Below are 27079 nucleotides of genomic sequence, written 5' to 3'. Positions count from 1 at the left end.
TTTTGCAAATTCCAAGTCTGTTTTCATGTGTCTTCACTGAAGAGAGGATTGAGTTTTGCCACTCCGCCATAAAGCCCAGATCGGTGAAGTGTTGCAGTGATGTTTGCCCTTCTGTAGATTTCTCCTATCTTCACATATGATCATAGAGCTCAACTAGACTGACCATCAGGTTTTTGGTCACCAGTCTAGACAAGGCCCTTCCCTATCAATTGCTCAGTTTGGCCAGAAGGCCAGCTCTAAGAAGAGTCCTGGTTGTTTCAAACTTCTTTCATTAAGGGTAACGGAGACTACATGATTCTGTGACCCTTCAATGTAGCAGTATTTTTTTCTGAACTCTTCCCCAGATGTGTGGCTTGACGCAAACCTGTTTCTGAGCTCTACAGGCAGTTCTTTTGACCTCAGGGCTTGGTTTTTGCTCTGATATGCATTATCAGCTGTTAGACCTTTTATTAAGAAATGTGTCCCTTTCCAAATCACACCCATTCAATTGAATTTGTCACAGGTTAACGTTATTCAAAGTGTAACATCTACAAGCAATATGCATGCTCCTGAGCTAAATTTCAGCTGTCCCAATAAGGGTATGAATACTTATGCAATTGAATAATTTAAGTTTTTTTATATATATATAAATTTTATCAGCTTTTGCTTTCCCTGGGAATCCCTTGGCGTTGCTAGCGCCATGCTCTACTATTTGAGCTACAGGAAAGCCTGATAGATAGATAGATAGATAGATAGATAGATAGATAGATAGATAGATAGATAGATAGATAGATAGATAGATAGATAGATAGATAGATAGATAGATAGATAGATAGATAGATAGATAGATAGATAGATAGATAGATAGATAGATAGATAGATAAGCCATGTAAGCAAGTTTGGTCATGAATCACCATTCATAATCCCCTCGTGTCTGTGGTTCATGGACAGTTGATGACAGCACCATGACATCTACCGTTGAAAGCAGCCTACTTGAAGAGTGCAGCGGGTTAATAAGTCAAAACAGAAGAGGGAGTAGCTGTATGTTTTGACAGATTTAAGCAAAACACTTTTTTCGTTCTTAATAGAAGAATATATATGTCATTAATAGGACTAAGAACGGAAAAAAACCCAGTTCACTTCAATATTTCGTTCAAGAGCGGAAGGACTAAAAAGGAAGTTGGAAAGCATACTTGCTTGTGATTGGCTCTTGAATGAATGACAACAGAAATGGTCCAATCAGAGCTTGTTGCGAAGGTAATTCCGTCGCATGTGAGTGGGATTTTATGAATTATGCAAATTCGAGCAGTTGTTTCCATCCTCGGATGAGAGGCTAGATTCAGGATAGCCGAGGAGTTTTGTTGTTCTTAAGAAAATATTGAAGTTTTTTGTCGTTGCTACTGAATATATCAGACGAGAAGGACTCGTTTTGCTTTGCGTGATTAGATGGCGGCGCTGCGTCTCTGAATTAGGATGTTATAAGTCAGGAAGTTATGAAAAGCCGGTAGTGTTTAAGTGCAGCAAACAGTTTCGCCGGTCGGGGCTGCTCTTTGTCTGACACAGACAGTAGTCAACGCGTGCTCTTTTGTTTGGGGTTTTGTCTTTGTTTAACGGCAAACGGGCAATCTTTGTTCTCGTTTAGGCCTCCCGAGGTTGAAAAATTTGTTTTGAAACATGCACCACATGAAGAAATATTTCACCGAGGGACTCATTCAGTTTACGATTCTGCTGAGTTTGATAGGAGTTCGCGTGGATGTCGACACCTATCTGAGCGGCTACTACTCGCCGTTGATAGAAACAGACGGAGGGCCGAGCTCGGCTTTCATACAGACCCCGTTTCACCACTACCGGGACACCGCGGCGGGCCATCAAGTACATCCGAAATGTCCCGAGCTGGACTATTTTTTCACCAGCCGCAGGCTCTTGAATGAAGTGCGTGCTCTCGGGTCCCCGGCCCGCTTCCCCACGCGTGTCAGCGCATGGCTGGTGCACCTGGTGCCTGATGATGGCTCTGATGCAGGTGAGGCACACGATCTGTCAGGGGACCCTGGTGACGAGGAGATAAATGCCGAAAATCACCGTGAAGAGGATGATCACGGGGCTGGAGAGGGCTTTGTACTGTCAATTTCACAGGACTGCACTGTTTCCAGGCCTTGTTGTGCAGCTGGAGAACTTTCCAAAGAGGTAACAATACAGTGCTGGATTACACACATCCCATACTTTTACAATTTTATTGTGTTGCGTTCTCCTCATGGGACACGCAGTAACGTTAGCCCCGTGTGACCTGTTTAATAGTTGTTGTTTTTTTTGCTGAGTTAGCCTGTTAGCTTCATGGCAAGTAACGTTAGTATTTTGCACTCGTGAGCAAATGAAGCCGAAATCGAAACAATAACCGACACATCAATAAACTAGTTTGTTACATATTAAAGAAATGTGGTTAAATGTGGTCAAATTAGATCTACCTAGTTGGATTGATAGTTATTGATCTTTAGGCTGTGATTTGATGTGGCCATTTACGTTGATTTTCAGCTACTCTAGGCTACTCCAATTACATTTTTTTTGTGTGAGGAAATAAAAGTCGTGTTTATGAGGTAATTTATCTGTTTACTTTTTAGCTTGAAGGTCGGTAACCAGATGTACAGGTGTCAGTCAGGTGTGTTGGCCAAACTTTTGAACTTAAATGATAGTTTTAACGCCAAAACCGCCAAATACCATTCATCAACATACACGTGTTACCAAATAAATATCTTTGGATATCTACTGAACTTTCCTGTCTGTCTGAGGGCGGAGTGGGAAATTATCCTTTGATCCAGCCCAAACCTGCTCTTTCTGAAATGTTCGTTGTTACTTGATCATGTCTTGACAAATCTCAACCTAGTTTTTGAAATCCATTAAGTCATGTTGTATTATCCCTAGAGTTAAGCATGTTATGCAGATATGTATTGATTTTCTTTATCTCCTGCAGGTGCAAGCAAAAAATAAAGTTTTTGAATGAGATTTATCTATTGAATGAGTAGCAGAGAATACATTAGTCTTAAACAGGAGTTTTTTTTAACTCATGGAATTGCTCTTTTCTAATCACAGATTTAGTTTCACATCTTAACATTATAAACAATGTTAAAGCCTCCTAAGGCAAGCCATTTTAATCCTTAATTTGGACATCCCGATTTCTTTCCAGGAAACTTTACTAGGCCAAGTGAATGAGGAGGAGGCGGCGAAAGATGAGAGAGGGCAGGAGGAAACCAGTCCTGTTTCGCTGAACCAGCTGACTCAGAGTTCTGCATTAGAGCAGGAGGTAAACAAACTAACCTCACTACCTGCCTAATAAGAATGGTGTGTTTATCAGGCTTAATGTCAAAGTTTAATGTAATGTTAATGTCAGGTCAATCAAACTTGCGTGACATTACGTAACAGTAATTTAGCTAATATTTTACTCAACCAGCTCTGTAAATGAATGAGAACAGTTACATTTGATTATGTTAGTAGTTATGGTTCTGGTAATTCAACTCCATATGAACTGTAGTGTTGGTTTGAGATGATAAAGGGATAGTTTGCACAAAAGTAAAAATTGTCATAATTTACCCGCCCTTATGGAATTCATTTTCAAAACACAAATATAGATAAGGTAACCTGAAAGATTTCTGTCCCTCAACTGATGATCCACAAAAATTTGACACTTCAAAATGTTCATTAAGATTTTGTGAACACAATCCATGTAAATCAAGGAGTTTTATTCAAGTCTTCTTGAATAAGAGACATGATCACTTTATATGGCAAACAAATTTCACTTAGGCTTTTATTGACAAATATTGATTACCGCACATTCTTTGAGCTTATCAATTATTGTAAACATGGAAACTCAACTGTACTTGCTTGATGCAACATAAGTGTAAATGAGAACTTTCATTTTTGGGGTGAACCATCCCTTTAAATATTTGTACTGTTTATTTATACATTTTTGCTTCTCCTTACAGGATTTGCTGGGTAGTAGTACCCTTCCTCCACCTCTTTCTGGGCTTGACCTTCCTCCACAGTGGCAAGATTTTCTCTCTGAATTTGATGTAAGTAGTTTCTGTGGAAGACTCATCCTCCATTACGATTAAAGGAATCAATAGAGCGAAACAATTGTTTTTATCCAAAACTTATATTCAAGGTACACATTTTATGTCAGATTTTAGTTCTTGCTTTCCCTGTGAATCGAACCCTTGACTTCGGCATTGCTAGTGTTATGAGTAATCACATTATGCAACAAAAGATATACTTGCTTAGCTTGCATAAGAATATGTAACCGTAACAACACAATATTTTCACAAATATTTTTCTTTTCCATCTACAGGATTTTGACTCCATGGTCCCCCAACGCATGTCAGACTTAGAAGCTGAACTTCCTAATCCCAGCAGCTATGACGTAAGCCTTCAAGATGCAATGGTAGCCGGAAGAGATTCAGCTAATAGCAGGCCTGCATCTTCCCGAACACCCCTCTTCCGTCTGGAGTCCACAAACTCTTCTCACTCAGACCCGTCTCAGAGCTCAGCAGGGGCACTTCCTTCATCGCTCTTCTCTTTGTCTGGGAACAGCTCTCGTAATGAAACCTCCCCTTCGCAGATGGGAGGCTATCTAGATGAGGCTGTTTTTGACCACATCAATATGTTGGATCTTGATAATCTTGGTACGATCGACCCTCAGATGCTGGACGGCATGCAAGGGGACATGGACACTCCATGGCCTGAGGATTCAGACTCTGGCCTGTCTTTGGAGAGCAGTTCAAGGAGCCCCGCATCCCCGTCTACATCATCTGATTCATTTTGTGAGGATGAATGTGGAGCTACAGGCTATAGCAGTGAAGTGGAGTCTCTTTTGTCAAAAGGCGGAGCTTGTGCGGCCGCTTACCGTGATTGGTCGCCTGTAAACCTTGCAGAAAACATCTGGCACGATCACACCTATTCAACCCCACAGGCGCAAAATTCTACACCATCTAACTGGTTCACAGCAATCAAACAGGAAGTGGTGAGTGAAGATGAAGATGAACCAGAAGAGATGAGTCGCGATGAACATCGGGTGCAAGCATTGGGTCTTCCGTTTTCAGCCTTTCAGATTGTCAACATGCCTGTAGAAAACTTCCTGGAGCTGCTGGACAGCCAGAATCTGTCAGGATCAGAAGTCACGCTCTTGCGCGACGTGCGCAGACGAGGTAAAAACAAGCTTGCTGCACAGAATTGCCGCAAGAGGAAGCTGGACGCGATCCTGACACTGCAGGGTGAGGTCGAGGGCATGTCGGTGCAGCGGGACGCTCTCCTGCGCCAGAGATCCCACACAGCCAAAGCACTTTCTGCTGCTGCAGAGCGGTTCGAAACGCTCTCGCGGACTGTGTTGAGCCAACTTCGAGATGAATATGGACATCCTCTGAACCCTGAGCACTACACACTGCACTGCAGTGCTAACGGACGGGTGATGGTTCAGCCTCGCACAAACACAACGTCAAGGACAATGACAAGTAGCAAGACGATGAAAAGAAAGAAGAATAAGAAACCATAAAGACTTTTTGAGTGTGTGTGTGTGTGCGTGCATGCGTGTTTGTGTTGACATACAAATATTTCTATGTTTTCTGAAAGGCGATTTTACGCTTGAGATAAGATATTGTGGGGCATTTCTGGCTCTCCTTTGTTCCTAAAAGCCATTCGTAACTCAAGTGGAGGGCAGAAAGACTGTAATAAAAACTACACTTGAGCATGGGAGAAGCCTTGTTTATTTGCAGGAGAGAATGTACTGAAGACACTGGACGTTGTGTATAGTAAGAGTGTGTATAAAGAGTATTTCTAAAGAGCACATTTGAAAATTAAAATTCATATTGCTTTTTTTTTAACTTAATTTAAATGGCAAGTTACTAAGTAAAGGGTTTTTTTTGCATACGGTCTCTGGAGGACCATGTTAAAAAGTGTGATCACTATTTCATGCCAGAATGAGCTTAAAAGGGTTTCTGGTGTTTTCTTACTCTCATTTTGATCCTAATATTTTTTGTTAAAAAACAAACAAAAATATTTAGAAAAATGTCCATATGATGAAAATCAATGAGGACCAATGTTGTTCGTTGTCTTTTTTTGCATACAAGGTTTGGATCGACATGAGGGCGAGTTAAATTTTTGGGAAAACTATCCCTCTGATATGAGGAAGGCCCACATAAATGACCTGAACTATTTTCAGACATTAGAATCAAACACAACTTTGCGTTAAACAGTTACCTTCATAACCATATGTACGTTTTCCTCACCACTGAGAAATAAAATCATTTGTAAAATGATTTTGGATCTATGACAAACAGTGATCACTCTGTTTAACCTTTTCCTGTACATTTACATTACTGTCACTTACATTTGCATTTTACATTTATGCACTTGCTTAACAAGAACAATTATAATGCATCCTGGTAGCTTTTATAAAGGGGTTACGAGTCTGGATTTGTTTTCCTTTGGGTTGTTTTTTCCAAACAAATTAAATATACCTTTATAAGTATTCATCTTTGAAGTGATACTTATACAACAAATAAAGTGGAAGTAATTAAACAAAAATATGGAATTGGTGAGTTTTGTTCTACCTCACAGCACGATTTGGAAAAGGCAAATACTGCATTGGTTTAGTGACAAATTATTTAGTGAATTAGTGTGTGGAATGAAACAGGGCCCAAACAAATGAACCTCTCAAATGAACATGCTTATTTCTTTTATTGGCAGAGAGATTTGTGTTTGTGAGTAGAAGCTGCTTGTCCTTTTTATTTTTTCAGTTTTTCTATTATGTGTGTTTTTGAGCAATTGTTTGTGTGTAAGGGTTTGGAATACATTCATTTTAAACAGGGATGTTCAAAATATGTCTCTTTTATATCTTTTAAAATGAATAAAGGAGGACAAAGTAATTGCTGAGTTTTTATTATTTTTATTGCATTATTTTTGTTTTACGGTTCCCATTTCACAAACCATGTTTTTAGAAACACATTCCGTCCTATGCTGCACTTGACAAAACCTCAACGCAAACATCCAATCTGCAGGCAAAATAATAGTAACCATAAAAATCCTTGCTGCATCATGTATGGAAGCAGAATAATGACTAGTTTTTTTTCTGTTTTCCAGCTGTATTTACAGTTTTACCATTGCTTTTGTTCGTAGGTTTAGTAACTTGTGGTTTTGTTCCATCATTTTCTACACTGCATCACTCATCGGCATGATTCTGTCATTGAGATTACTAAATAGGCCCAGGAATATGTCCAGAAACTACTGTTGGTAAACACAATCCGCCGTGCCATCTGCAGATGCCAACTAAAGCTCTATCATGCAAAAAGGAAGCCATATGTGGACATGATCCAGAAGCGCCGTCGTGTCCAGTGGGCCAAGGCTCATTTAAAATGGGCTGTTTCAAAGTGGAAAAGTGTTCTATGGTCAGACGAGTCCAAATTTGACATTCTTGTTGGAAATCGTCCCGGCTAAAGAGGAGGGCGACCTTCCAGCGTGTTATCAGCATTCAGTTCAAAAGCCAGCATCTCTTATGGTATGGGGGTGCATAAGTGCATACAGTATGGGCAGCTTGCATGTTTTGGAAGGCACTATGCTGAAAGGTGTATAAAGGTTTTAGAGCAACATATGCTCTCCTCCAGACAACGTCTATTTCAGGGAAGGCCTGGTGTATTTCAGCAGGACAATGCAAAACCACATACTGCAGCTATTACAACAGCATGGCTTCGTAGTAGAAGAGACCGGGTGCTTTCACCAGATCTTTCACCATTTGGTGCATCATTAAACGAAAAATACGTCAAAGGCGACCACGAACTCTTCAGCAGCTGGAAACCTATATCTGGCAACAATGGGACCAAATTCCAACACCAAAACTCCAGAAACTCAACCTCGATGCCCAGACGTCTTCAAACTGTTTTGAAAAGAAGAGGAGATGCTACTCCATGGTAAACATGCCCCCGTCCCGCACGCGCCTGGCCCGAAGTTAACTTCCGGTCTGTGTTTGTTTATCGGTCTGGTTAGTGGCGCCGGCTACAAACGCAGTTAAAGTTGGGCTCAGGTGGTTGTGCTGTGGGATGTTTCCCATACATTTATTTATTTGTGGCAACCCGCCATGATATCAAAACTGACCGATTTTCCAAAAGGCTTCCTTGAATAAACATGAGCCCGCAATTTCATCTTGCATGTTATATGAAAGTGAAAGTGACGTGACATACGACCAAGTATGGTGACCATACTCGGAATTTGTGCTCTGCATTTAACCCATCCAAAGTGCACACACACAGCAGTGAACACACACCGTGAACACACACCCGGAGCAGTGGGCAGCCATTTTATGCTGCAGGGGAACAGTTGAGGGTTCGGTGCCTTGCTCAAGGGCACCTCAGTCGTGGTATTGAGGGTAGAGAGAGCGCTGGACATTCACTCCCCCCACCTACAATTCCTGCTAGACCTGAGACTCGAACTCGCAACCTTTGGATTACGAGTCCGACTCTCTAACCATTAGGCCACGACTGCCCCGATAATGCCCCGATAATGCCCCGATAGTGTTTGTAAGCTCAGCTTTGTGTCCAGCCCCAGCCTGCTGGCAGAGAATGAATTTGCATTTTTAATAAATCAGTCTGATTTACACAGCAAACATATTTAGCTTGTTATCAAAAAATTATCTACTGGATTATTGCTTTTTCTGTCTTCAACCCCAGCATTTTAGCTTTTCTCGTGCTCCAGGTCAGAACACAGCTCATTCCCATTGAAATACTGGAAACAAATCGAAATAATACATCTTTAAGTAGGCTACTAATAATTGACCATCACTGATAAAATGGAATAGAATCAGTAAATACAAATCAAAAATTTACACACTGGTAGTCTGTTTTCAATATTTTCATAGCAGGAGACAGATAAACTCCACACCAAACAATAAGAAATGTAACATCCTTCATGGATACAGTGTGGTAAAACATTATGCACTGACACAGTGCAGTGTACTAGAATAAAAATGTAGTATGTTGTACATAATTTAACTTAACTTCAGCTAAACCCTGAACTTTGGGTTGATTAAAACCCCAAACCTTGCTTACTCGAGGTATGTGGTTCCAAAGCCGCGTCCAGGAGTAAATTCATTCAACACAGAGTATGTTCCTGGTTAAGACTCAAGACATTCTCAAGAGAGCGACGAATAGACGAGTCACTATGGAAACGGACGCTAAGAAAAGCGCACCATGCTGTTTCTTCTTCTTGTATTCAATCAATGGTTTGTTTACATGCATAGTGCATATCGCCACCTAATTGATGGTTGTGTAATCATTTTTTTCCCGTTTAATCTTTACTCCTTGAGAATATGACTTATATTTTTAGTTTGATGCTAATTATATATTAAGTCATATCAGATATGTATTTTTATTATAGAAATACATTATAGAAAATGCCAGTCCATGTGTGAGATGATAATATAAAATGTAATAAGTATATATAATATAATAAATTAAACATTACCTTGTCATAGTGTTTTATAATGTATACAAATAACTGTTATATATGCCAATAAAATAAATAAAATAACCATATTAGAATAATATATTACCTTATTACTTATATTAGCGCTATATATATATATATATATATATATATACATATATATAAGGCTATATTATATAATGTAGTGCGTTATCTGTCAGGCCCACTGAAGGCTGGTATGTCACGTGTGAACTGATAGCACTGAAGTGAACTAATCCTGGAACCGATTTTGTCTCAAACTGTCAACATTTACAGGAATGTATAATTCAGTAATTTAATACGTTTTGAGTATTGCATGACACTACAAAATAATGCTCTGCCGTTTTCGAGTTTTGGATGCAGAACGAGGCCAAAACAGATTTAAACTATTGCCTATTTTTAATCTGCTCACTTTGTAGACCCTAAAATTGATATCAAATGATATTATTGAATAATGTTATTTTGCATGACCAGCGGAGGATCTCGGTTGCCCCGCCCTATGAAAACCTCATTGGACACACGTGACTACTCATGGGCGTGGCTTTACGTCCTCGCGTGAGGTTCAGGCTAGCCTTCGTCAAGCATCAGTCGACTTTTGTTTCATTGATTTATAGTGTACGAAGAGAGTAAAAGTTTTAGAAGTTAGTGTCCTGCTAAAGTGCAACATAATTTCGCTGCAGCTGTTTGCAGGTCGGCAAGTGTGAAGCTTTGCAATTTACATTTTAGTCATTTTCCTTTGTGAGGGTGAGTTTTCGCGCGCATGCATGTGCTGCAGCAGCGTCCATTGTACGTTAGTTTGCTGTTAAGAATGCTGTAACCTCAATTATTGCAATACGTGTTTTTCTTAAATCTATTTTTAGTTGTTTTAGTTTGCATAGAAGTAGGACGCATGAATATACGATGCTGTATAACAACATTGTTTTTATTTGTGTGTATGCGCATTTGTCAGCTAAGTTAGCTAGTAAGCTAACTCTTGCTATTTAAACCAGCGCGTGTTATAGTGAATACCACGCGAACAATTGATTTCTTAAAATAGTCAGACCTTAATCCGAAGCGTAAGGTTTTACAGAAATATTAAAAAGCAGTAATCTCCAAATGTAGCTTGAACTGCGTTTGGGCCCCTGGCCTGTTCATGCATGCGTAGTTAACTCGTTAACATACTAGCACGCATAAAAGCTAGCACAAAACTAAAAGTCGTAAATATGGCAACTTTTTATCTTTCAAATGAAATAAGAAAGCATGTCTGTAAATCATATATATACGTTTTAAATGACTGAAATTTAAATTGTTTAACCGGTTTCTGGGTTATCATTACTTTTTGTACGTTTTAGGTCGATATGGGTAAGAAGCAGGGAGGCAAATCAAAGAAGGATGTTCAGGAGGTGGAGGAGTTCGTGGTGGAGAAGGTGATTGACCAGCGACTGGTCAATGGGAAAGTTGAGTTTTTCCTCAAGTGGAAAGGCTTCACAGAGTGAGTACTTTTTGGATTTCTTGCAAGTATACTGAACTGTTTGTTTGGGATTTACATAACTTTGATTCATGCAGTGAGAGTAACAACATATCTTAATTTCCTTCAGTGCTGACAACACTTGGGAGCCTGAAGAGAATTTGGACTGCCCTGAACTAATTTCTGCATTCCTGGAGTCTCAGAAAGGAGTGGTGGAGAAACCAGAAGCCGTAAAAAGAAAATCCTCCACTGATGAACCAGAAACAGATGAGAGCAACGCGAAGAAAAAGAAGGAAATGGTAAAGTTTTGTTTGGTTATCAGGTTTGGGGACTTGATTTTAACATTGGTTAATGATAAAACTGACTTAAAAGTGAAATTGTGTTGCTCCAGTCTGACAAGCCAAGAGGGTTCGCAAGAAACCTTGAGCCAGAGAGGATCATTGGGGCGACTGATAGCAGTGGAGAGCTCATGTTCCTCATGAAGTGGTAAGAAACCCATGTAGTATTCAATATTTTATTGAAAATAAGAACATCGCCGTAGCAGTATACAGCCATAGTGGAAAAATTTCCTAACCTATGTTATTTCTGAGGAGCACAAAAGATCATTTTACTAATGTTTAGGGCTGGGCGATATGGCCAAAAAAAAGTTCATATCAGTCGATATTGATAATTGTCACAATAAATGTCAAATCTTTATTTCTTTCAAGTTTAAAGCCAGAATTTTGCTCCATTTGCTAATTTTCCTTAACAAAATAAATTTCTAAATAAAAAAAAAATGTATTTTTAGTTTCTGCATGTTCTAATGAGTGATCGTTTCAAATCAAGAAACCGGTTTGGGTTGCCTGATAATAATATTAATATCACTTTTTTGTCTCTTAGAAATGCACATTTGATAGTAGCTTGAGTTAGGATGCAGTAGGGATGGGACGATACACCTACCTCCCAATTCGATACCATCACGATACTTGGGTGCCGATACGATATGTATTGCGATATATTTATTTTTTTTAAAGAATTTCGATTCTACAAGTATTGCGATTCGATATTGCTGTTGCAATTTTTGTTTTTAACTTGACCATAGGAAAAAGTTGAATGATGCACCTAATATACAGACTATCACAATAAAAAAACGCATCTTAACAGTAATTTTTCCTGTTTTATTTCAGTTTTCAGTAAACATAAACAAACAGCCGCAAAAAGTCTAATAGAAAAATACTTTTTGAAAAAGTGCCCATCAAACTAGTTCCATTAATAAAATAAAATGAAGAGTCCATGAAAGCTTTCTTTAACATCAAACTTAACTCGAAAGCTATTCTTTTAAATACTGGACTACGTTAAATAAAATATATAAGCCGTCACCCACTTACCATTATTATTTATGTGTATATACACACACACACACACACACATGTATTTTTTTATATTTGTTAAACAAAAACAAAGCAAATTTATTTCCCAAAAATTAAGTTAAGAATATGATTAATACTGAATAAAACAGCCTATAAGGTAAGGCTATTAAATAGCAGTCCCAAATTAGTTTTTGTTAATACAATTAAGTTGGTTTGAGCCACCAGTCATTTAAACGCATACCAAATGACACAGAATTACCGTCCGAATCGAGCTTTTTTCTCAGAGGGACGCAAGTGATTTTTGAAAGTGTTTAAACCCTTTTTGAACACTCCCGGACACCGGTAACTGTTGTACTTCGGTGTAATTTTCATACATATTTATTTCTGAAATGCTGGAAAGTATGTAAAAGAACAATACTTCATAACTGGTCCACCACAGCAAGTGGGAGCAGAAAGAGAAGAAAAGCACGTAAACATTCTAAATGGGTCTTTATTATGGCAGCAGCAGGTATGTATTACAATTTTAAAATGTGTATTATGAACGGATATATAGGCTATTGCGCATAATTATATACAACTACGCGTATTTTCCTATTTTTAAACAGGAGATTTAAATAAATAGGATTGTTCTTTTACCTACATTTCACTGCTGGTTATACCCTGTATAATTGTGTATGTGACAAATAAAAATCTTGAATGTATTATAAAATATGCTTGGAATAATAATACATTTTACATAATACGTGTTTTTAAATAAATTTTCCACAATAAGAATAAATTGTAATTAAAATTAATTTAATTTACAGCAATCATGTGACTGGCCATGTGAGCAGCACGTTCTCTGATTCGCAGGATCACAGAACTCGCTCCTCCACTGTGAATAAATCGCCATCCGAATCCATGAGTTTTATCACTGAGGTGATATGTAAATTTATTTTTACAGACGTCCATATGAGAAACAATTACCGTCTGAATCGGGCTAAAGTGAATATAACATGGTATTTTGGGGTTATGGAAACAACAGTTACCATAGTGAATATAAAATACTAACATGAACTGTTAATGAAATGTGGAAACTGCTCCTGAATAGAATGAATATCATACCTTCATGCAAATCCTTCCCAGCTAACACACGCAGTACAGTTAAGAGATTTGTTGGTACTGTTCTTTTATTTCACGTGTTGCATGCTCGTAGTTTCTGTGCTTTAGTGAAGTGATATGCAGCGTGGTGCCGCGCTTGCGCGTGCTATAGAAGAGTCCGCACTATAACACGGTATAGCATCTGGTGGGACAGGATAGTTCGTTTTCCTGAATGTGAGAGACTTTTTATTTATTAACAAGTTAAGAAATAATTATATAATAATGACACTGACATTAAGCCTGTCTCCTCTGACTGTAGATGCTGAATTGGGACAGCACGTTTTTCTCAGGCACTCTTTACTTAAACTGCATCTGACAGAAGTGTCAACCGCTTTCATGCACATCTTTTAAAATAAGTCTCACAATGGCCATACACTCCTCCATTTTTTTCACCAGTTGAGAAACGCATCGCCGTCTGCTGAAATAAAAGGTCTCTTTTCTCCGCCTAGTATATAAGCAAGGACTAAAATAAAGCAATGTATTTAATGAATTAATATCGATTCTGGTATTTAAAAAAATCGATTTTAAAATCGTAAATAAAAACAATTGCGATAGTTCAGTGAATCGATTTATTTTTTTGTCCCATCCCTAGGATGCAGAGCTAAATCTTTGTTCATTTTTAAAATCAGTAACATCTCTAAAAATGATACCAACCTCAGTTTTATATGGTTAAATTTATTCTGACCAAGTTTTTTTTTTTTTTTTTTTTTTTTTTTTATGAAGCATATAATCTCCCATAGTAGCATACATTTAAATCATGATAAACACAATTAAAACCACACATATAGCACCTCAATACCATGGTAAAAATATAACTATATGGTTTTTAGGTAGCCTATTTGTATGAAAAACAGTAGTTCTGTATAAATGCACACGCTATAGCTTAATCACAAATACATACACTATAATTATATACCATTACTCCTGTAATAAAATTCAATGTGAATATCCCACATTTCTGCCACAATACCTTGCAGTGAGTGTTACTACAGTAAATCCATAAATTATGGCGATGTGTAGATTGTAAAGCCTTCTGACTGTTACAGTGTTTCTTCTGTTTGGCTATAAACTAGTTTAAATCAGTCGTTTGTGTTCATCGCTGAATTCAAGTGCTTCACACTGGATCTCACAGCGCTGTTTAGTGCTCGCGTGACCGAGTAAATGCACTCTGCTCTAGTGAGTTCACGCCGCGCGGCAGTTTGAACTGTGATCCGAGCGGATAAACGGTCCGTGTGGCGCGATTCAAATGAGGCCTGCTGTTTCATTCCGCTTTTGGCACATAAACATTTTATCGAGGATAATTACACCGCAATAATTATTGTTATCGAATTATCGCCCAACCCTACTAATGTTTCAGTTGTTTTTGTCCAGATAATTCAAGTTTGTGGGGTCCAAAACTACAATGGATCACAATGATTAGTTGTATGGACAGAAATAAAACCTTTTTTGAAAATGGTGTTTTCCAGAATAAGGTCATGATGTTTTGGAAATGGCCCCTGAAAATTGATAGTCCACTCAAAAATGGTGTTGTCATTTACTCACCCTAATGTCAATACAAACCTGTATGACTTTCTTCTGTGAAAATATTTTGAATGCTAAAATATTTTAAGAATGTTAAATAAACAGCTTAATTTCCCTTTTATTTTCCATTGTATGGACAAAATATACAGTGGAAGTCAATTAGAATGGAAACGGTTTGGTTGTCAACATTCTTCAAAATATCATGTTTTGTGTTAAGCAGAAAGTCAGTCAGTCATGCAGGTTAGGATCAACATGAGGGCGAGTAAGCTAAATAATGAGTGATTGGTTTTGGCTGAACTGTCCCTTCATGAAAGGCCTGTAGGGGGTAGCATATTCACATGCAAAGCCTTTCTGATTCAAAGACACAATATAATGGCTTGTGAAGTTCAAGGCTGCACTTCCTACACTAATTGTCATGTTACGGAGTCTGTATTATCTGTAACCAGAGATCTGTTTTCTGTTCACAGGAAGGACTCTGATGAGGCGGACCTGGTACCTGCAAAAGAGGCCAACACCCGTTGCCCACAGATAGTCATTGCCTTTTATGAGGAAAGACTAACTTGGCATTCCTGTCCTGAAGATGAGCAACAATAGCATCCCACGTCTTGCTGAATTGTGCTTTAGTGTCTTCCACCTGTACAGTGTTAGTGGAAGTGTTCATAGCCTGACGGTGGAGGATTTCTTTTTTTTATTTTAAATGTATTGAGGTTTGGCTGGAAGCTATGTGCATGACTGTAGTGAACCAATCAAAGAATGTACAAATGAGGTGAGTGTTTTTAAAAGTTACTATGTAGAGTGCTTTAACTATTAATTTGAACTAGGTGTCACAGCAGTGCTATTTATCATTAATGCACTGGCTTGTGTTTTCCTTTCACTCTTGTCATTCAGAGAGATCCAAAACTTGTATTCTGTTCATGTTCATAGTTTCTTCTGGTGGACTATGCTGTCATTACCGTAGTATTTTTTTTTCCTTTTTATTTCTTATTGTTTAACTGAATATTGGAATTGTCTATGTAAATGTCTGTGTAAATATTTCTTATTTTTTAGTTCAATAAAGGTTTATATGCCTGCTTTTAATCTGCTTGCATGTTTCTTAAATATCCAAAGCAGATGTGTCTGTTTATAAGAAATCTTCACTATCTGCCTCAAAACATGGTTATTTGAGTGCTTTCAAATTCAGCTTACTCTAGGCCAGTGCTTCCCAAACCTGTCCTGGAGGACCCCTAGCCCTGCACATTTTGTATGTCTCCCTTATCTAACACACCTGATTCATGTCTAGCAGTCTCTACTAACGAGCTGATGAGCTGAATCAGGTGTGTTAGATAAGGGAGACATACAAAATGTGCAGGGCTAGGGGTCCTCCAGGACAGGTTTGGGAAGCACTGATCTAGGCTGTTGGCATGCAATGGCCTTTCATATTTGTAATGTACTGTTGTGAAAAAAAAAAATGGTTTAATGGCATGGCTTTTGTTATGTGACACTTTGTTCACTCAAATAGTTCACTCAAAAATGAAAATTTACCCACCTGAATAAGCAAGATGTAGATGAGTTTGTTCATCAGAACGGATTTGGAGAAATTTAGCATTACACGACTTGCTCACAAATGGATGTGAATGGGTGCTATCAGAATGAGTCTAAACGGCTGATAAAAAAATCACAATCCAATCATCACAATAATAAGATTTGTTTCTTACAAACATGCAACGTTTTGCTGCACAATACCTTAATTGATGGACTGGATTGGACTCCTTGTGGATTGTGATGTTTCTATCAGCTGTTTGCACTCTCATTCTGTCGGCACCCATTCACTGCAGAGGATCCACTGGTGAGCAAGTGATATAAAGCTAAATTTTTCCAGATCTGTACCAATGAAGAAATAGCCTGAGGGTGAGTAGATTTTCAGCAAATTTTCATTTTTACTTTTGATAATACATGGATCACAATGTTTTTATTAAATGGGAAAACCTTTTGTTTTGTGAACACGTTGCTGTTCACAAAACATTTGCCCTCTCCTGTTATTTTAACCTAGTGTCATGGTTTCACACCGCCTTAAAACTACAAAATGAAAGTGCCACAGTTCTCTTCTGCATGTTTTGTTGGTCAAACCTGTTTTAGAGTAATAGTGCATTTCAACTGAAGCTTCTTGCCAACTGGAGATTAAAAATGAGGAAGAGTGTGTTTTCCCATAGTTAATTCAAAGTGCATTTGCTTCCACTCTGGCTTTTGTGGGTAGTGTCTCGCCTGCATTACCTGTTTTTGCAGAAAGAGTTCATTTGCGTGTGCACAGTAATGCGAAAGTTTGTATCAGTGTATCACTTTCTTTTCAATAGGCTCCAAATGAACTGTGGGTTGCCTTGCTCCTTTTACCATTTACGTAGGATATTCTGTGTTCTGTTCTGTTCATTTGAGAATTTAGGAAGTAGATAAAAAGAATAGCCCACATTTTGTAATCAGAGTGACAAATTACTTTTAAATGTTTAATTGCACAATTTAGTTGAGTCATAAATTTTCCAGAGCCACAATCGTTCATTTTTAGCTTGTTTTTTAGGTGTAACTTTCAGAAGTTTCTCTTTTAATATTTCGGAGCATCAGTTGCAAAACTCAGAAATTGCTGTTCCAGACTTTAGCTGGAATCAGTTAGATATATATTGTGCATATCTAAAATAGACACAGACAGTCAATTAACCATGGAAAAAAAGCAATGTGACCAATAATGCCATTACATTTCTTGACCTCTCTGCTGCCTCCACCATCAGGGTTAGAGTTCAAGAGTTCATGTTCTGTACACTTTATCAGACACGGGATGCAGATGTGTGGGTTTCTATTTGTAAAATGCTTTAGATTGTGTCTCAGAAGTTTTAAGAATAGTTGCACATCATGGAAATCCCACTAAAAAAACCTCTGTGTGCGTGATCTGGTCATTAAAGTGGGTGTGGGGGGTGGGGGGAACAGTCATATGCCATCTGAGTCTCTTATTCAGTGACAATATCTTGAAACAAGAGAAAGCAAAAGAGCTACTTGACGTCTATAACCATGTTGTCAGATGATGTCCACAGAAAACACATTTATTACCATTTTCTTGGCTGGTTGCAGGTCTCATGACAAAGATTAGCAGCATAGAGATGGACTTTGAGTTCTAAGGCTTTTTTCTCTCAAGAACCTGTTTTTGTAATGTCATCCTGAAATAAGGTCAGATAACAAACTGAAAACTCTACAGTGATAATAAAAAAGAAATAACTGCACTGGCACTGTGTGTATTTGTACTGGCTACTTAAAGGGTAATATATTATATAGCAGATAGTAATTGTGTCTCATAGCTCTGTGTAACAAGGGTACAATCCAATCTGTACATATTGTTTTACAACAAGTACTGATTTTTGAATTAGGAAATCAAGTTGTGGTAGAGGTAACGTGGTGGACTGTATTATGACACAGGGTCTGTATTGATAGGTAAAAGTCCAGCTTTTCACACTACTGGACCTTTAAGTAAATTATCAATATAAAAGAATTTGATCAGGTATATTTTTTGAAGATCTGTTCAATCAATCAACAATCATCAAACTATTTGTAACACCCCTGCAGAGTCAAAACTGCTTCTTTAGTAAAATATTACCATGGGGAAGCAGATTTTGGAGGGGAAAATGTCAAAAGCAATACTCAAGTTACACAACTTTTGTATGTAAATTGTTGACGCTCACATACTCCACCCTATGGGGCTATCCATGCATCCCTTCCTATATCAGTATATATAAGTCAGAAAACAGTGTGGTGTAAACAGGGTTTATTGAGTGAATGTTAGGCATGTTTGTGTCAGACACACCATTTGCAAGTTAGCTGTTTTTCATTTAGCAGTGGATTTCACTGAGAGGGTAAGAAAATACATAAATTGCAAAATTAAAGAAACTGATCAGAATCAAAATGCTTAATAGACAGGTCTTAATAATAGTTGTGCACGTTTAGCTATATTTCCAAGTAATTCCAGCAGAATAAAACTAATTATAAATGAAAGTGCAAAGGAAGTTTAAAACAAAGCAATCTTTTATGTATGGATGAAGAATAGCTGAATGTTTCATGTGATATTTAGACTATGTCAACAAATGAACGGGAGAAACTTGGAGAGCAGCAGAGCCGTCAACTCTTACCAGAGGAGAGCAACATTGCAAGTAGCCAACCACTAAAATCCAGCCAAGCATATCCACACATGGAAGACCAAGACTCGAACGAAGAAAATGAAAGGTAAATTAGCTATGTGAAATATGCTATAAGTCTAATAGATGTATAAATATCTAAAATAAACAGAACCCATAAACTCATAATCTGTTTTAAATCTCTGATATTGCCCACTACATCAGTAAATGTGCTATTGGTTAGAATAATGTACCTTTATTTATTGTTAACCATTCTAGCATTATATCACACTGTATCACATGAGAATGGTTTTGAAAAATAGCATAAGTTCTATTTATTTTTGAACACTTCCAAAAACTTTTATTTGTGGGCATGTTTATCTAGAGTGTGTTTAAAATGCATCACTGATACCAGCTGAAAATATTGGGTCACATGTCCTCTCCACATACAGTAGCTGTTATGTGCCACCGACCACAAGTTGTGGTAATTGTCAGTTTGACTTGCCATCTGGAAATTCTATATAAATATATACTGAACAAAATTATAAACGCAACACTTTTGTTTTTGCCCCCATTTTTCATGAGCTGAACTCAAAGATCTAAGACTTTTTCTATGTACACAAAAGGCCTATTTCTCTCAAATATTGTTCACAAATCTGTCTAAATCTGTGTTAGTGAGCACTTCTCCTTTTCCGAGATAATCCATCCACCTCACAGGTGTGGCATATCAAGATGCTGATTAGACAGCATGATTATTGTACAGGTGTGCCTTAGGCTGGCCACAATAAAAGGCCACTCTAAAATGTGCAGTTTTATCACACAGCACAATGCCACAGATGTCGCAAGTTTTGAGGGAGCGTGCAATTGGCATGCTGACTGCAGGAATGTCCACCAGAGCTGTTGCCCGTGAATTGAATGTTCATTTCTCTACCATAAGCCGTCTCCAAAGTCATTTCAGAGAATTTGGAAGTACATCCAACCGGCCTCACAACCGCAGACCATGTAACTACACCAGCCCAGGACCTCCACATCCAGCATCTTCACCTCCAAGATCGTCTGAGACCAGCCACCCGGACAGCTGCTGCAACAATCGGTTTGCATAACCAAAGAATTTCAGCACAAACTGTCAGAAACCGTCTCAGGGAAACTCATCTGCATGCTCATCGTCCTCATCGGGGTCTCAACCTGACTGCAGTTCAACATCGTAACCGACTTGAGTGGGCAAATGCTCACATTTGATAGCGTCTGGCACTTTGGAGAGGTGTTCTCTTCATGGATGAATCCCAGTTTTCACTGTATAGGGCAGATGGCAGACAGCGTGTATGTCGTCATGTGGGTGAGTGGTTTGCTGATGTCAACGTTGTGGATCGAGTGGCCCATGGTGGCGGTGGGGTTATGGTGTGGGCACGCGTATGTTATGGATAACGAACACAGGTGCATTTTATTGATGGCATTTTGAATGCACAGAGATACCGTGACGACATCCTGAGGCCCATTGTTGTGCTATTCATCCATGACCATCACCTCATGTTGCAGCATGATAATGCACGGCGCCATGTTGCAAGGATCTGTACACAATTCCTGGAAGCTGAAAACATCCCAGTTCTTGCATGGCCAGCATACTCACCGGACATGTTACCCACTGAGCATGTTTGGGATGCTCTGGATCGGCGTATACGACAGCGTGTTCCAGTTCCTGCCAATATCCAGCAACTTCACACAGCCATTGAAGAGGAGTGGACAACCTGATCAACTCTATGCGAAGTAGATGTGTTGCACTGCGTGAGAAAAATGGTGGTCACACCAGATACTGACTGGTTCTCAGACCTGCCCCCCCCCCCCCCCCCCCCCCCCATACAGTAAAACTGCACATTTTAGAGTGGCCTTTTATTGTGGCCAGCCGAAGGCACACCTGTGCAATAATCATGCTGTCTAATCAACATCTCGATGCCACACCTGTGAGGTGGATGGATTATGGAGAAGTGCTCACTAACACAGATTTAGACAGATTTGTGAACAATATTTGAGAGAAATAGGCCTTTTGTGTACATTGAAAAAGTCTTAGATCTTTGAGTTCAGCTCATGAAAAATGGGGGCAAAAACAAAAGTGTTGTGTTTATGATTTTGTTCAGTATGTAAATATACAGTATATGAATTCTATTATGAGTAATGCTTTAAATCTTTTGTGGATTTACTGACAGGTCTCATTTAGTTTGCATCGACGCATCCTTCCATAACATACTCTTTGTAAGTCCTGCATTACATTGTCACAGGTTAACAAAAAGAACAACTATCAGGTCAGACTGAAATGCTTGGAGACACTGGTAAAAATAAACTACAGCCACTTGCCTTTAATGCTGTGATCCCTCAGAAGGATATCCCATGGCCAGGGGGACAGGAAGATTTTTGTTTAGGCTATATGGTCATATGGTTAAATCATAACCATTATGATTTCAGAATGACCCATTTTTGTAACTTAGTTCCAGTAATAGATTCTGCATGTATTAGGAAGGATGCTTGTTATTGTGAATATTACAGCCGTCTATATAGTTCATCTTTTATAAAAAAAAACAAAAAACCTTGTTTTGTAAGATACGGATTAACAAATGATGCCCTGATTCTGGTTCACGTTCTTTATTATATAATAGTAGATTGTTATCATTATAACATTTTATTTGTTGTAATGATAACGCGGCTGCTGATATTATGCATGACGAGCATAAACAAATAACCTGAGAAGTGCTGGAACGTAGTTTTCAGTGTTGAGAGAAGCGCATGCGCACATCAAATTCATAGTCAGAAAAACTTTCATTTCACACACGCGAACTTTTTTGCCACTTTCAATCGTATCAATCCCAGGAGCACCTGGAACACGGTGGCAGAAATACACGACACGACAGAAAAGGTGAGAACAAAAATTGACTTGGCATATCAGGAATAGCCTATATATAACGCGAGAAGATATATAAACATAATTATGTAGCAAAACAGTAGCCTACCAGACTTTTGAGTCATTGATACAGCTGCCGTTCGTTTGAGTGAAAACTGTTCCTCATACATTTAAATACTATTATTTGATCTTTTGCCGGTCATTGAACGTTTTCAGCTTTGGTTGCAGCTTATAGCCTTCAATTAAACCCTTTAGTTAAACGTGTTATTTTTGAGGTATAGGTTATATTTATTAACACACGTGTCAGATGAATGAAATTTTTGTGTTCATGTTCAGGGCAAAAGAAAATAAAAGTGTATAGTATTATTGACCTATATTCAAAAATAGAAAGAAACAAAGAAGCTGTTTAGATTAAAAAAAAAAAAAAAAATCACCAAAACCAGGTCAAAGTAGCCCTGATCTTGTAAGTTCAGGGTATCTTGTTGTCTTCTGGCCAGTTAGTCTGGAATTCCCAGTCATCTAAATAATTAAGTTATCATCAAAGTTACTTAGTTCGAGTATGAATGAAGTCACTGATGGCATGTTTGTTTGGACTAATGCTGATGGGATTTTCATTTTTGGATTCAGGAGAAAGGGAAATTGATCTGCTTTATGGTTCCATTAGAAATGATTCTTTCTTACTTAGCATGTCATTGCAAAGCATACACAGGAAAATGAGCCAAAATGAATATCTTGGTTTGCTGTAGCATAAAATTGATTAATTGTTTTAATGTCTGACATTACACATTCATCACTGCAACTTGCTTCCCTGCTCAATAGTTATGAAAAGTCATCATTGCTTTTTAACCACTTATACAGTAAAGTGTTTGGTAGCAGATTTATGGCAGATTGATCAAAATGATGTTCATCATTGTCTTGTGGAGATCTGTAATAACAGTTTGCACTACTGTTTTTTATACTATTTTCTTTAGTCTTTGTGCATTAGATTTGAAACAATCCAACACAGTTGATTGGTCATTTGTTGTTTTTCATTACTACTGTAAATTACTTCTAGCCAATTTTTTCCGTTTGAAATAAATTGATCTTGACATGAAATAGGCATATATGCTATGAAAATAAAAATCAAACAAACAAACTGACATTTCTTTTCTTTTTTTCCAGTCAAGTCTCTGAAATGGAAAACACAAACCTTGTGAAGAAGGTCAGTGTCTTGTTCTTTTCACCTTTACATTTTTTTTCGGTTCATGTATAGTTTTGTTTTGTGTGACTCCGTGGTCCTTATCTAGTAAACTGATTTTTCAGATGAAACCTTGACTCTGTGGGCAAACAGCAAAATGCTTTTTTAGATCAATTGGTTGCCGGTATTTTTAGGGAAGTGTTTTGCTTGACCTCAAATGTGTTTGTTGGCTGTCATGCAACAAAGTGTGTTGATTTGAGAAATTCCAACTGTACATTACAAATTGGTGCCAAATACCCTCCAAAACTCCAGTTAGTGTGAAATGTGGGTAAAATGGCAGAATCTGAATGAAACTGGTCTTTAAAAGTGGTAAAACTATAACTCTTAATGAGAAAAAGTACAAGCACGCTTTCTGCTGAGTCACTTCCTTGTTCAATTTGAAACACACCACTGCTCATAAACACTTACACTTAGTTTTTCTCTAACTGCAGGAGTTTGTAAGTGTATGGGTACGAGATCCTCAGGTACACAAGGAGGATTTCTGGCACGCATACGTCACCTATGAGATCTGCCTTCATGTGAGTGTAGTACCCACATCTTTGCCTTGCACTTACTACTGAATGTTGCTTTTCAGACTTTATATTCTGATGGATGTTTGGCTTTTTGCCTATATAATTTCTGTTCAGCATCACATGTTAACCAATGAGAGCATTAGGTTCACTGCATTTTTCTTGATTATAGACCAATAGTATGTGTTTCCGGAAGAAGACCTCTTGTGTGAGGAGGAGGTATAGTGAGTTTGTTTGGCTGCGTCAAAAACTACAGAACAATGCTCTGCTTATGTAAGTACATTTGAGGATATCAGACTCTGGGCAGTATTATATTTTCATTTACAGTAAAAAACAAAACAAAAACTGCCTAATAATATTAAGAGTTTTTTATTTCAAGTACCTGCATGTAAAAACTAGATTGTTCTTGGTAGAAGTGTAATTTCTCTCTTTCTTTATATTTCTGTAGAGAGTTACCTAAACTCCCTCCCGGGAATCCTTTCTTCAATCTCAATAGTGATTTCCAGATCACTCATCGGATGCAGGGGCTGCAACAGTTTCTTGAGGCGTGAGTTTCTTCAGTGACTCTTTGTCATCATTTTTGATCAACTTGATTAAAATGGGTTAAAAAAAAATTCAGACATTTGTCCGTAGTTTCACAGACAAGGCTTAAGCCCATTCCCAGACTAAAATGCATGTCTGAGCTGTTTCGGCTGGAAGAAACTTGCACTAACATATCTTAAAATAAGTCAGTGCCATTGTTGTGTCTCAAGACACACACCAGCAATGTTTTTTTAAAAGCATGTTTATAAAAGCTACCTAAATGTCCTAATTTAACATTGATGTCCTATATTGGTCAGTTCATACAGATTGGGATGAAGAAAATGCAGTATTTTTGCCATCTAGTGGCTGCTGGGATGAAAAATTAATTTAGAATGTAATTTTTTTTTTTACTCTAACCAAAAGCATTTATTTCATATACTGTATATTTTCACAATATTTAATGTAATAGAAAATATAGACTAAAAACATATTTATGTATTTGACACGGTATTAAAATTGCCTAAGATGGCTTAAATTTTATAAGCAGTGTTTGTTAGAGTAATAGAGATTTTTTTATTATTTAGAAGAAAACTTTCAAATATATGTTTTATCTAGCATATTTTTAATGGAATATAGCATAATAATTTAAATGGATTCTTTAAATAGCCTCATCACCAGTTTCTAAAAATGATTACATTCCATGTTTTTTTAATTACATGTTTGTGTTTATAGAGTCTTACAGACACCATTACTGCTGTCAGACAGTCGACTGCATCTGTTCTTGCAGTCACAGCTGAGCATTGCAAAAATGGACGCGTGTGCACAGGGACAGACGCATTACACGGTTGCACAGGCAATACAGCGATGTGTTGGGTATTCCCGTTTCCCTGTGGAGGAAAAGCATCAAGAAAAAGACAGCAAAACATGCTGTGACTCAGACTGTGAAAGGTGTGTGCCTCTGTCTCGCTATATAATAAACTTCCCCAGTGTTATTTAGATTATGTAAATTGCTTAAACTAGATATTTGGCATGTTAAATGTTTTATGCATCTATAATTATACCATGACATAATATTACAACTGTATTTATACATAAATGTGGAGATGGCGGCCATTTTTGCCATTCAGGAATAAAAGGGGCATTGTTGTAGGTTCAAATAATGTACAAACAGTACATTTAATATATACAAAACTGCAATATGAATATTTGTATGGTATTTATTTCTTTTCTGCAGTACAACATCCTCTGGCTTGGGCAATAATCTAGGATGTGCCACACCTTTTGAAGATGACTCTTCCTATAATGAAAGCTTTTCCCATGAATTTCAAGTCACAACCCCTGAGGCAGAACTCTGTAGCAGCCTGTCTTCATCTCCTAGCAACCAGTAACATGTGCACTCTCTTATATGAACTCAAGAGATGTATACATACACATCCACGCATACTGTCAAAGAGAGTTGCTGCCCAGTTGCTGCTTCGAGTCTCCAGAGTTATATTTGGATGGATATTGAAACAAAAAGGTCTCGATTATAGTTTTATTACATTTTGTGTTGTTGTCAATGTTGTTTTGATGTCTTTAAAAAAATACAGTGATATCTTTATTTAATTTTTGTGGTTATCATATTAAATAATCCTCCTTTACTAAAGGCCTGACCGTGAATTACAAGACTGAGTGTTTTTCTTGATACTGTCATTCAGACCACACTGGGTTTAATGTGTGTCTGACGAAGAAGCTATTTATAGTACAGACGTGCTTTTGTTTAACACATTTTTTAAAAGTAAGTTGGCAGTTTATTACTCTAAATGTTTCTTAAAAAATCTTTTCATATTAACATTGCTAAAAATGAGTGTTGAGGACCGTAAATTTGTGAGGATATGTCTTTTGAGTACGTTTTTATTGTGATTTGGTGTTAATTTGATTAAAAATAATAATAATTCTAGTTGTGAATAGAATTTGTTATTGAAATGTAAGATAGTGCTACTGCTTAAAGATGATATTGTGTTGAAATAAATGCTGAATACATTTACAAATAGAGAAAGAGAATAGTTTCTGCTCATTGAAGCCTTTGAAGTGATATCAAATGCATTCTATTCGTTAGAGCAACCAAATGCCAAGAAGTTTGATTATTTTAGGTTAAAAACATTAGTATATGAGGGAAAAAATTAAAAAGGTCATTGGTGCATAAGAGAAAGATGGATATAACCATGTTCAAATTTCCTCTCGCATGGACCACGTTTGAAAGATTGAGAGTAGATGTTGCTCTTAACTTGGCCACACATGCTAAATGGTTGTCTTTTTTCTCTCTCTCTCTTTCACTCTCCACTCACAGCACAGCATTTTTTCAGTATCTAATTGTAGTTCAAGAGAGAGATTAAGTTTTCAATAAATGAGGGATGACGTTTTTGACAGAAATGTTTGGTTGAAACCGCTGGTCTGATTGGGGGTTTGTTCGATCTGTGTAGGTGTAGATTCATCAGCGTCTAGCAGCAGCCGATAAACACTTTCAGTATTGTCATCCAGATCACCAGACTCACAAAACCTCACCAATCTCTGCCACTGCCAATCACCGTCACTGTGGTACCAACTAAACTCACATCCTATTATGTTTATATATATATATATATACACACACACAATTACACACATATATATGTATATATGGGATTTTCTTCTTTTCTTTTCTTCACAAGGCACTTTTAGCCTTGTGAAGTTGAATAAAAAAATTGTTCTAAAGTCACGTAACACAGACTCATAAGTTTAAATAATTTGTCTAGTTTTAAGGTCTGTAAGAGGACAAACTTAGATTACAAGAGAAATTGTTAATATTTTATATTTTTCCGACCTGCAATGAACAAATGTCATT

General features: G+C 37.7%; 2 protein-coding genes across 2 annotated transcripts; both read left to right on the top strand.

Annotated features, from left to right (window-relative positions):
• The first annotated feature begins 1267 nt into the window (after window positions 1–1267).
• Window positions 1268–16034, top strand: LOC306885798 (endoplasmic reticulum membrane sensor NFE2L1-like). Its single transcript, XM_079442586.1, has 8 exons — window positions 1268–2163; window positions 3158–3274; window positions 3954–4040; window positions 4316–5509; window positions 10806–10945; window positions 11052–11220; window positions 11313–11407; window positions 15399–16034. The coding sequence occupies exons 1-8, from the start codon at window positions 1654–1656 to the stop codon at window positions 15523–15525; spliced, it is 2439 nt and encodes an 812-aa protein (XP_079298712.1). The 5' UTR covers window positions 1268–1653; the 3' UTR covers window positions 15526–16034.
• Window positions 16035–21822: 5788 nt separating this feature from the next.
• On the top strand, window positions 21823–26243 carry LOC306884867 (sorting nexin-10A-like). The gene is made up of 7 exons (XM_079441095.1): window positions 21823–21963; window positions 23110–23149; window positions 23617–23703; window positions 23867–23967; window positions 24143–24241; window positions 24949–25164; window positions 25451–26243. Exons 2-7 carry the CDS (start codon window positions 23123–23125, stop codon window positions 25602–25604), a joined length of 684 nt encoding a protein of 227 aa, XP_079297221.1. The 5' UTR covers window positions 21823–21963; window positions 23110–23122; the 3' UTR covers window positions 25605–26243.
• Window positions 26244–27079: the final 836 nt, after the last annotated feature.

This window comes from Barbus barbus, assembly GCF_936440315.1.
Source record: "Barbus barbus genome assembly, chromosome: 19".
In the NCBI taxonomy this organism is placed as follows: domain Eukaryota; kingdom Metazoa; phylum Chordata; class Actinopteri; order Cypriniformes; family Cyprinidae; genus Barbus; species Barbus barbus.
This window is presented reverse-complemented; position numbering and strand designations above follow the sequence as displayed.

What these genes read in the sequence shown, in the direction of transcription:
- LOC306885798 (XM_079442586.1), top strand. Translation starts at nt 1,654, where the DNA reads ATGCACCACATGAAGAAATATTTCACCGAGGGACTCATTCAGTTTACG. An exon ending in ATTTTCTCTCTGAATTTGAT is followed by an intron (nt 4,041 to 4,315) that starts GTAAGTAGTTTC and finishes TTCCATCTACAG; the next exon opens with GATTTTGACTCCATGGTCCC. An exon ending in CTCATGTTCCTCATGAAGTG is followed by an intron (nt 11,408 to 15,398) that starts GTAAGAAACCCA and finishes TTCTGTTCACAG; the next exon opens with GAAGGACTCTGATGAGGCGG.
- LOC306884867 (XM_079441095.1), top strand. Translation starts at nt 23,123, where the DNA reads ATGGAAAACACAAACCTTGTGAAGAAG. An exon ending in CCTATGAGATCTGCCTTCAT is followed by an intron (nt 23,704 to 23,866) that starts GTGAGTGTAGTA and finishes TCTTGATTATAG; the next exon opens with ACCAATAGTATGTGTTTCCG. An exon ending in CTGCAACAGTTTCTTGAGGC is followed by an intron (nt 24,242 to 24,948) that starts GTGAGTTTCTTC and finishes TTGTGTTTATAG; the next exon opens with AGTCTTACAGACACCATTAC.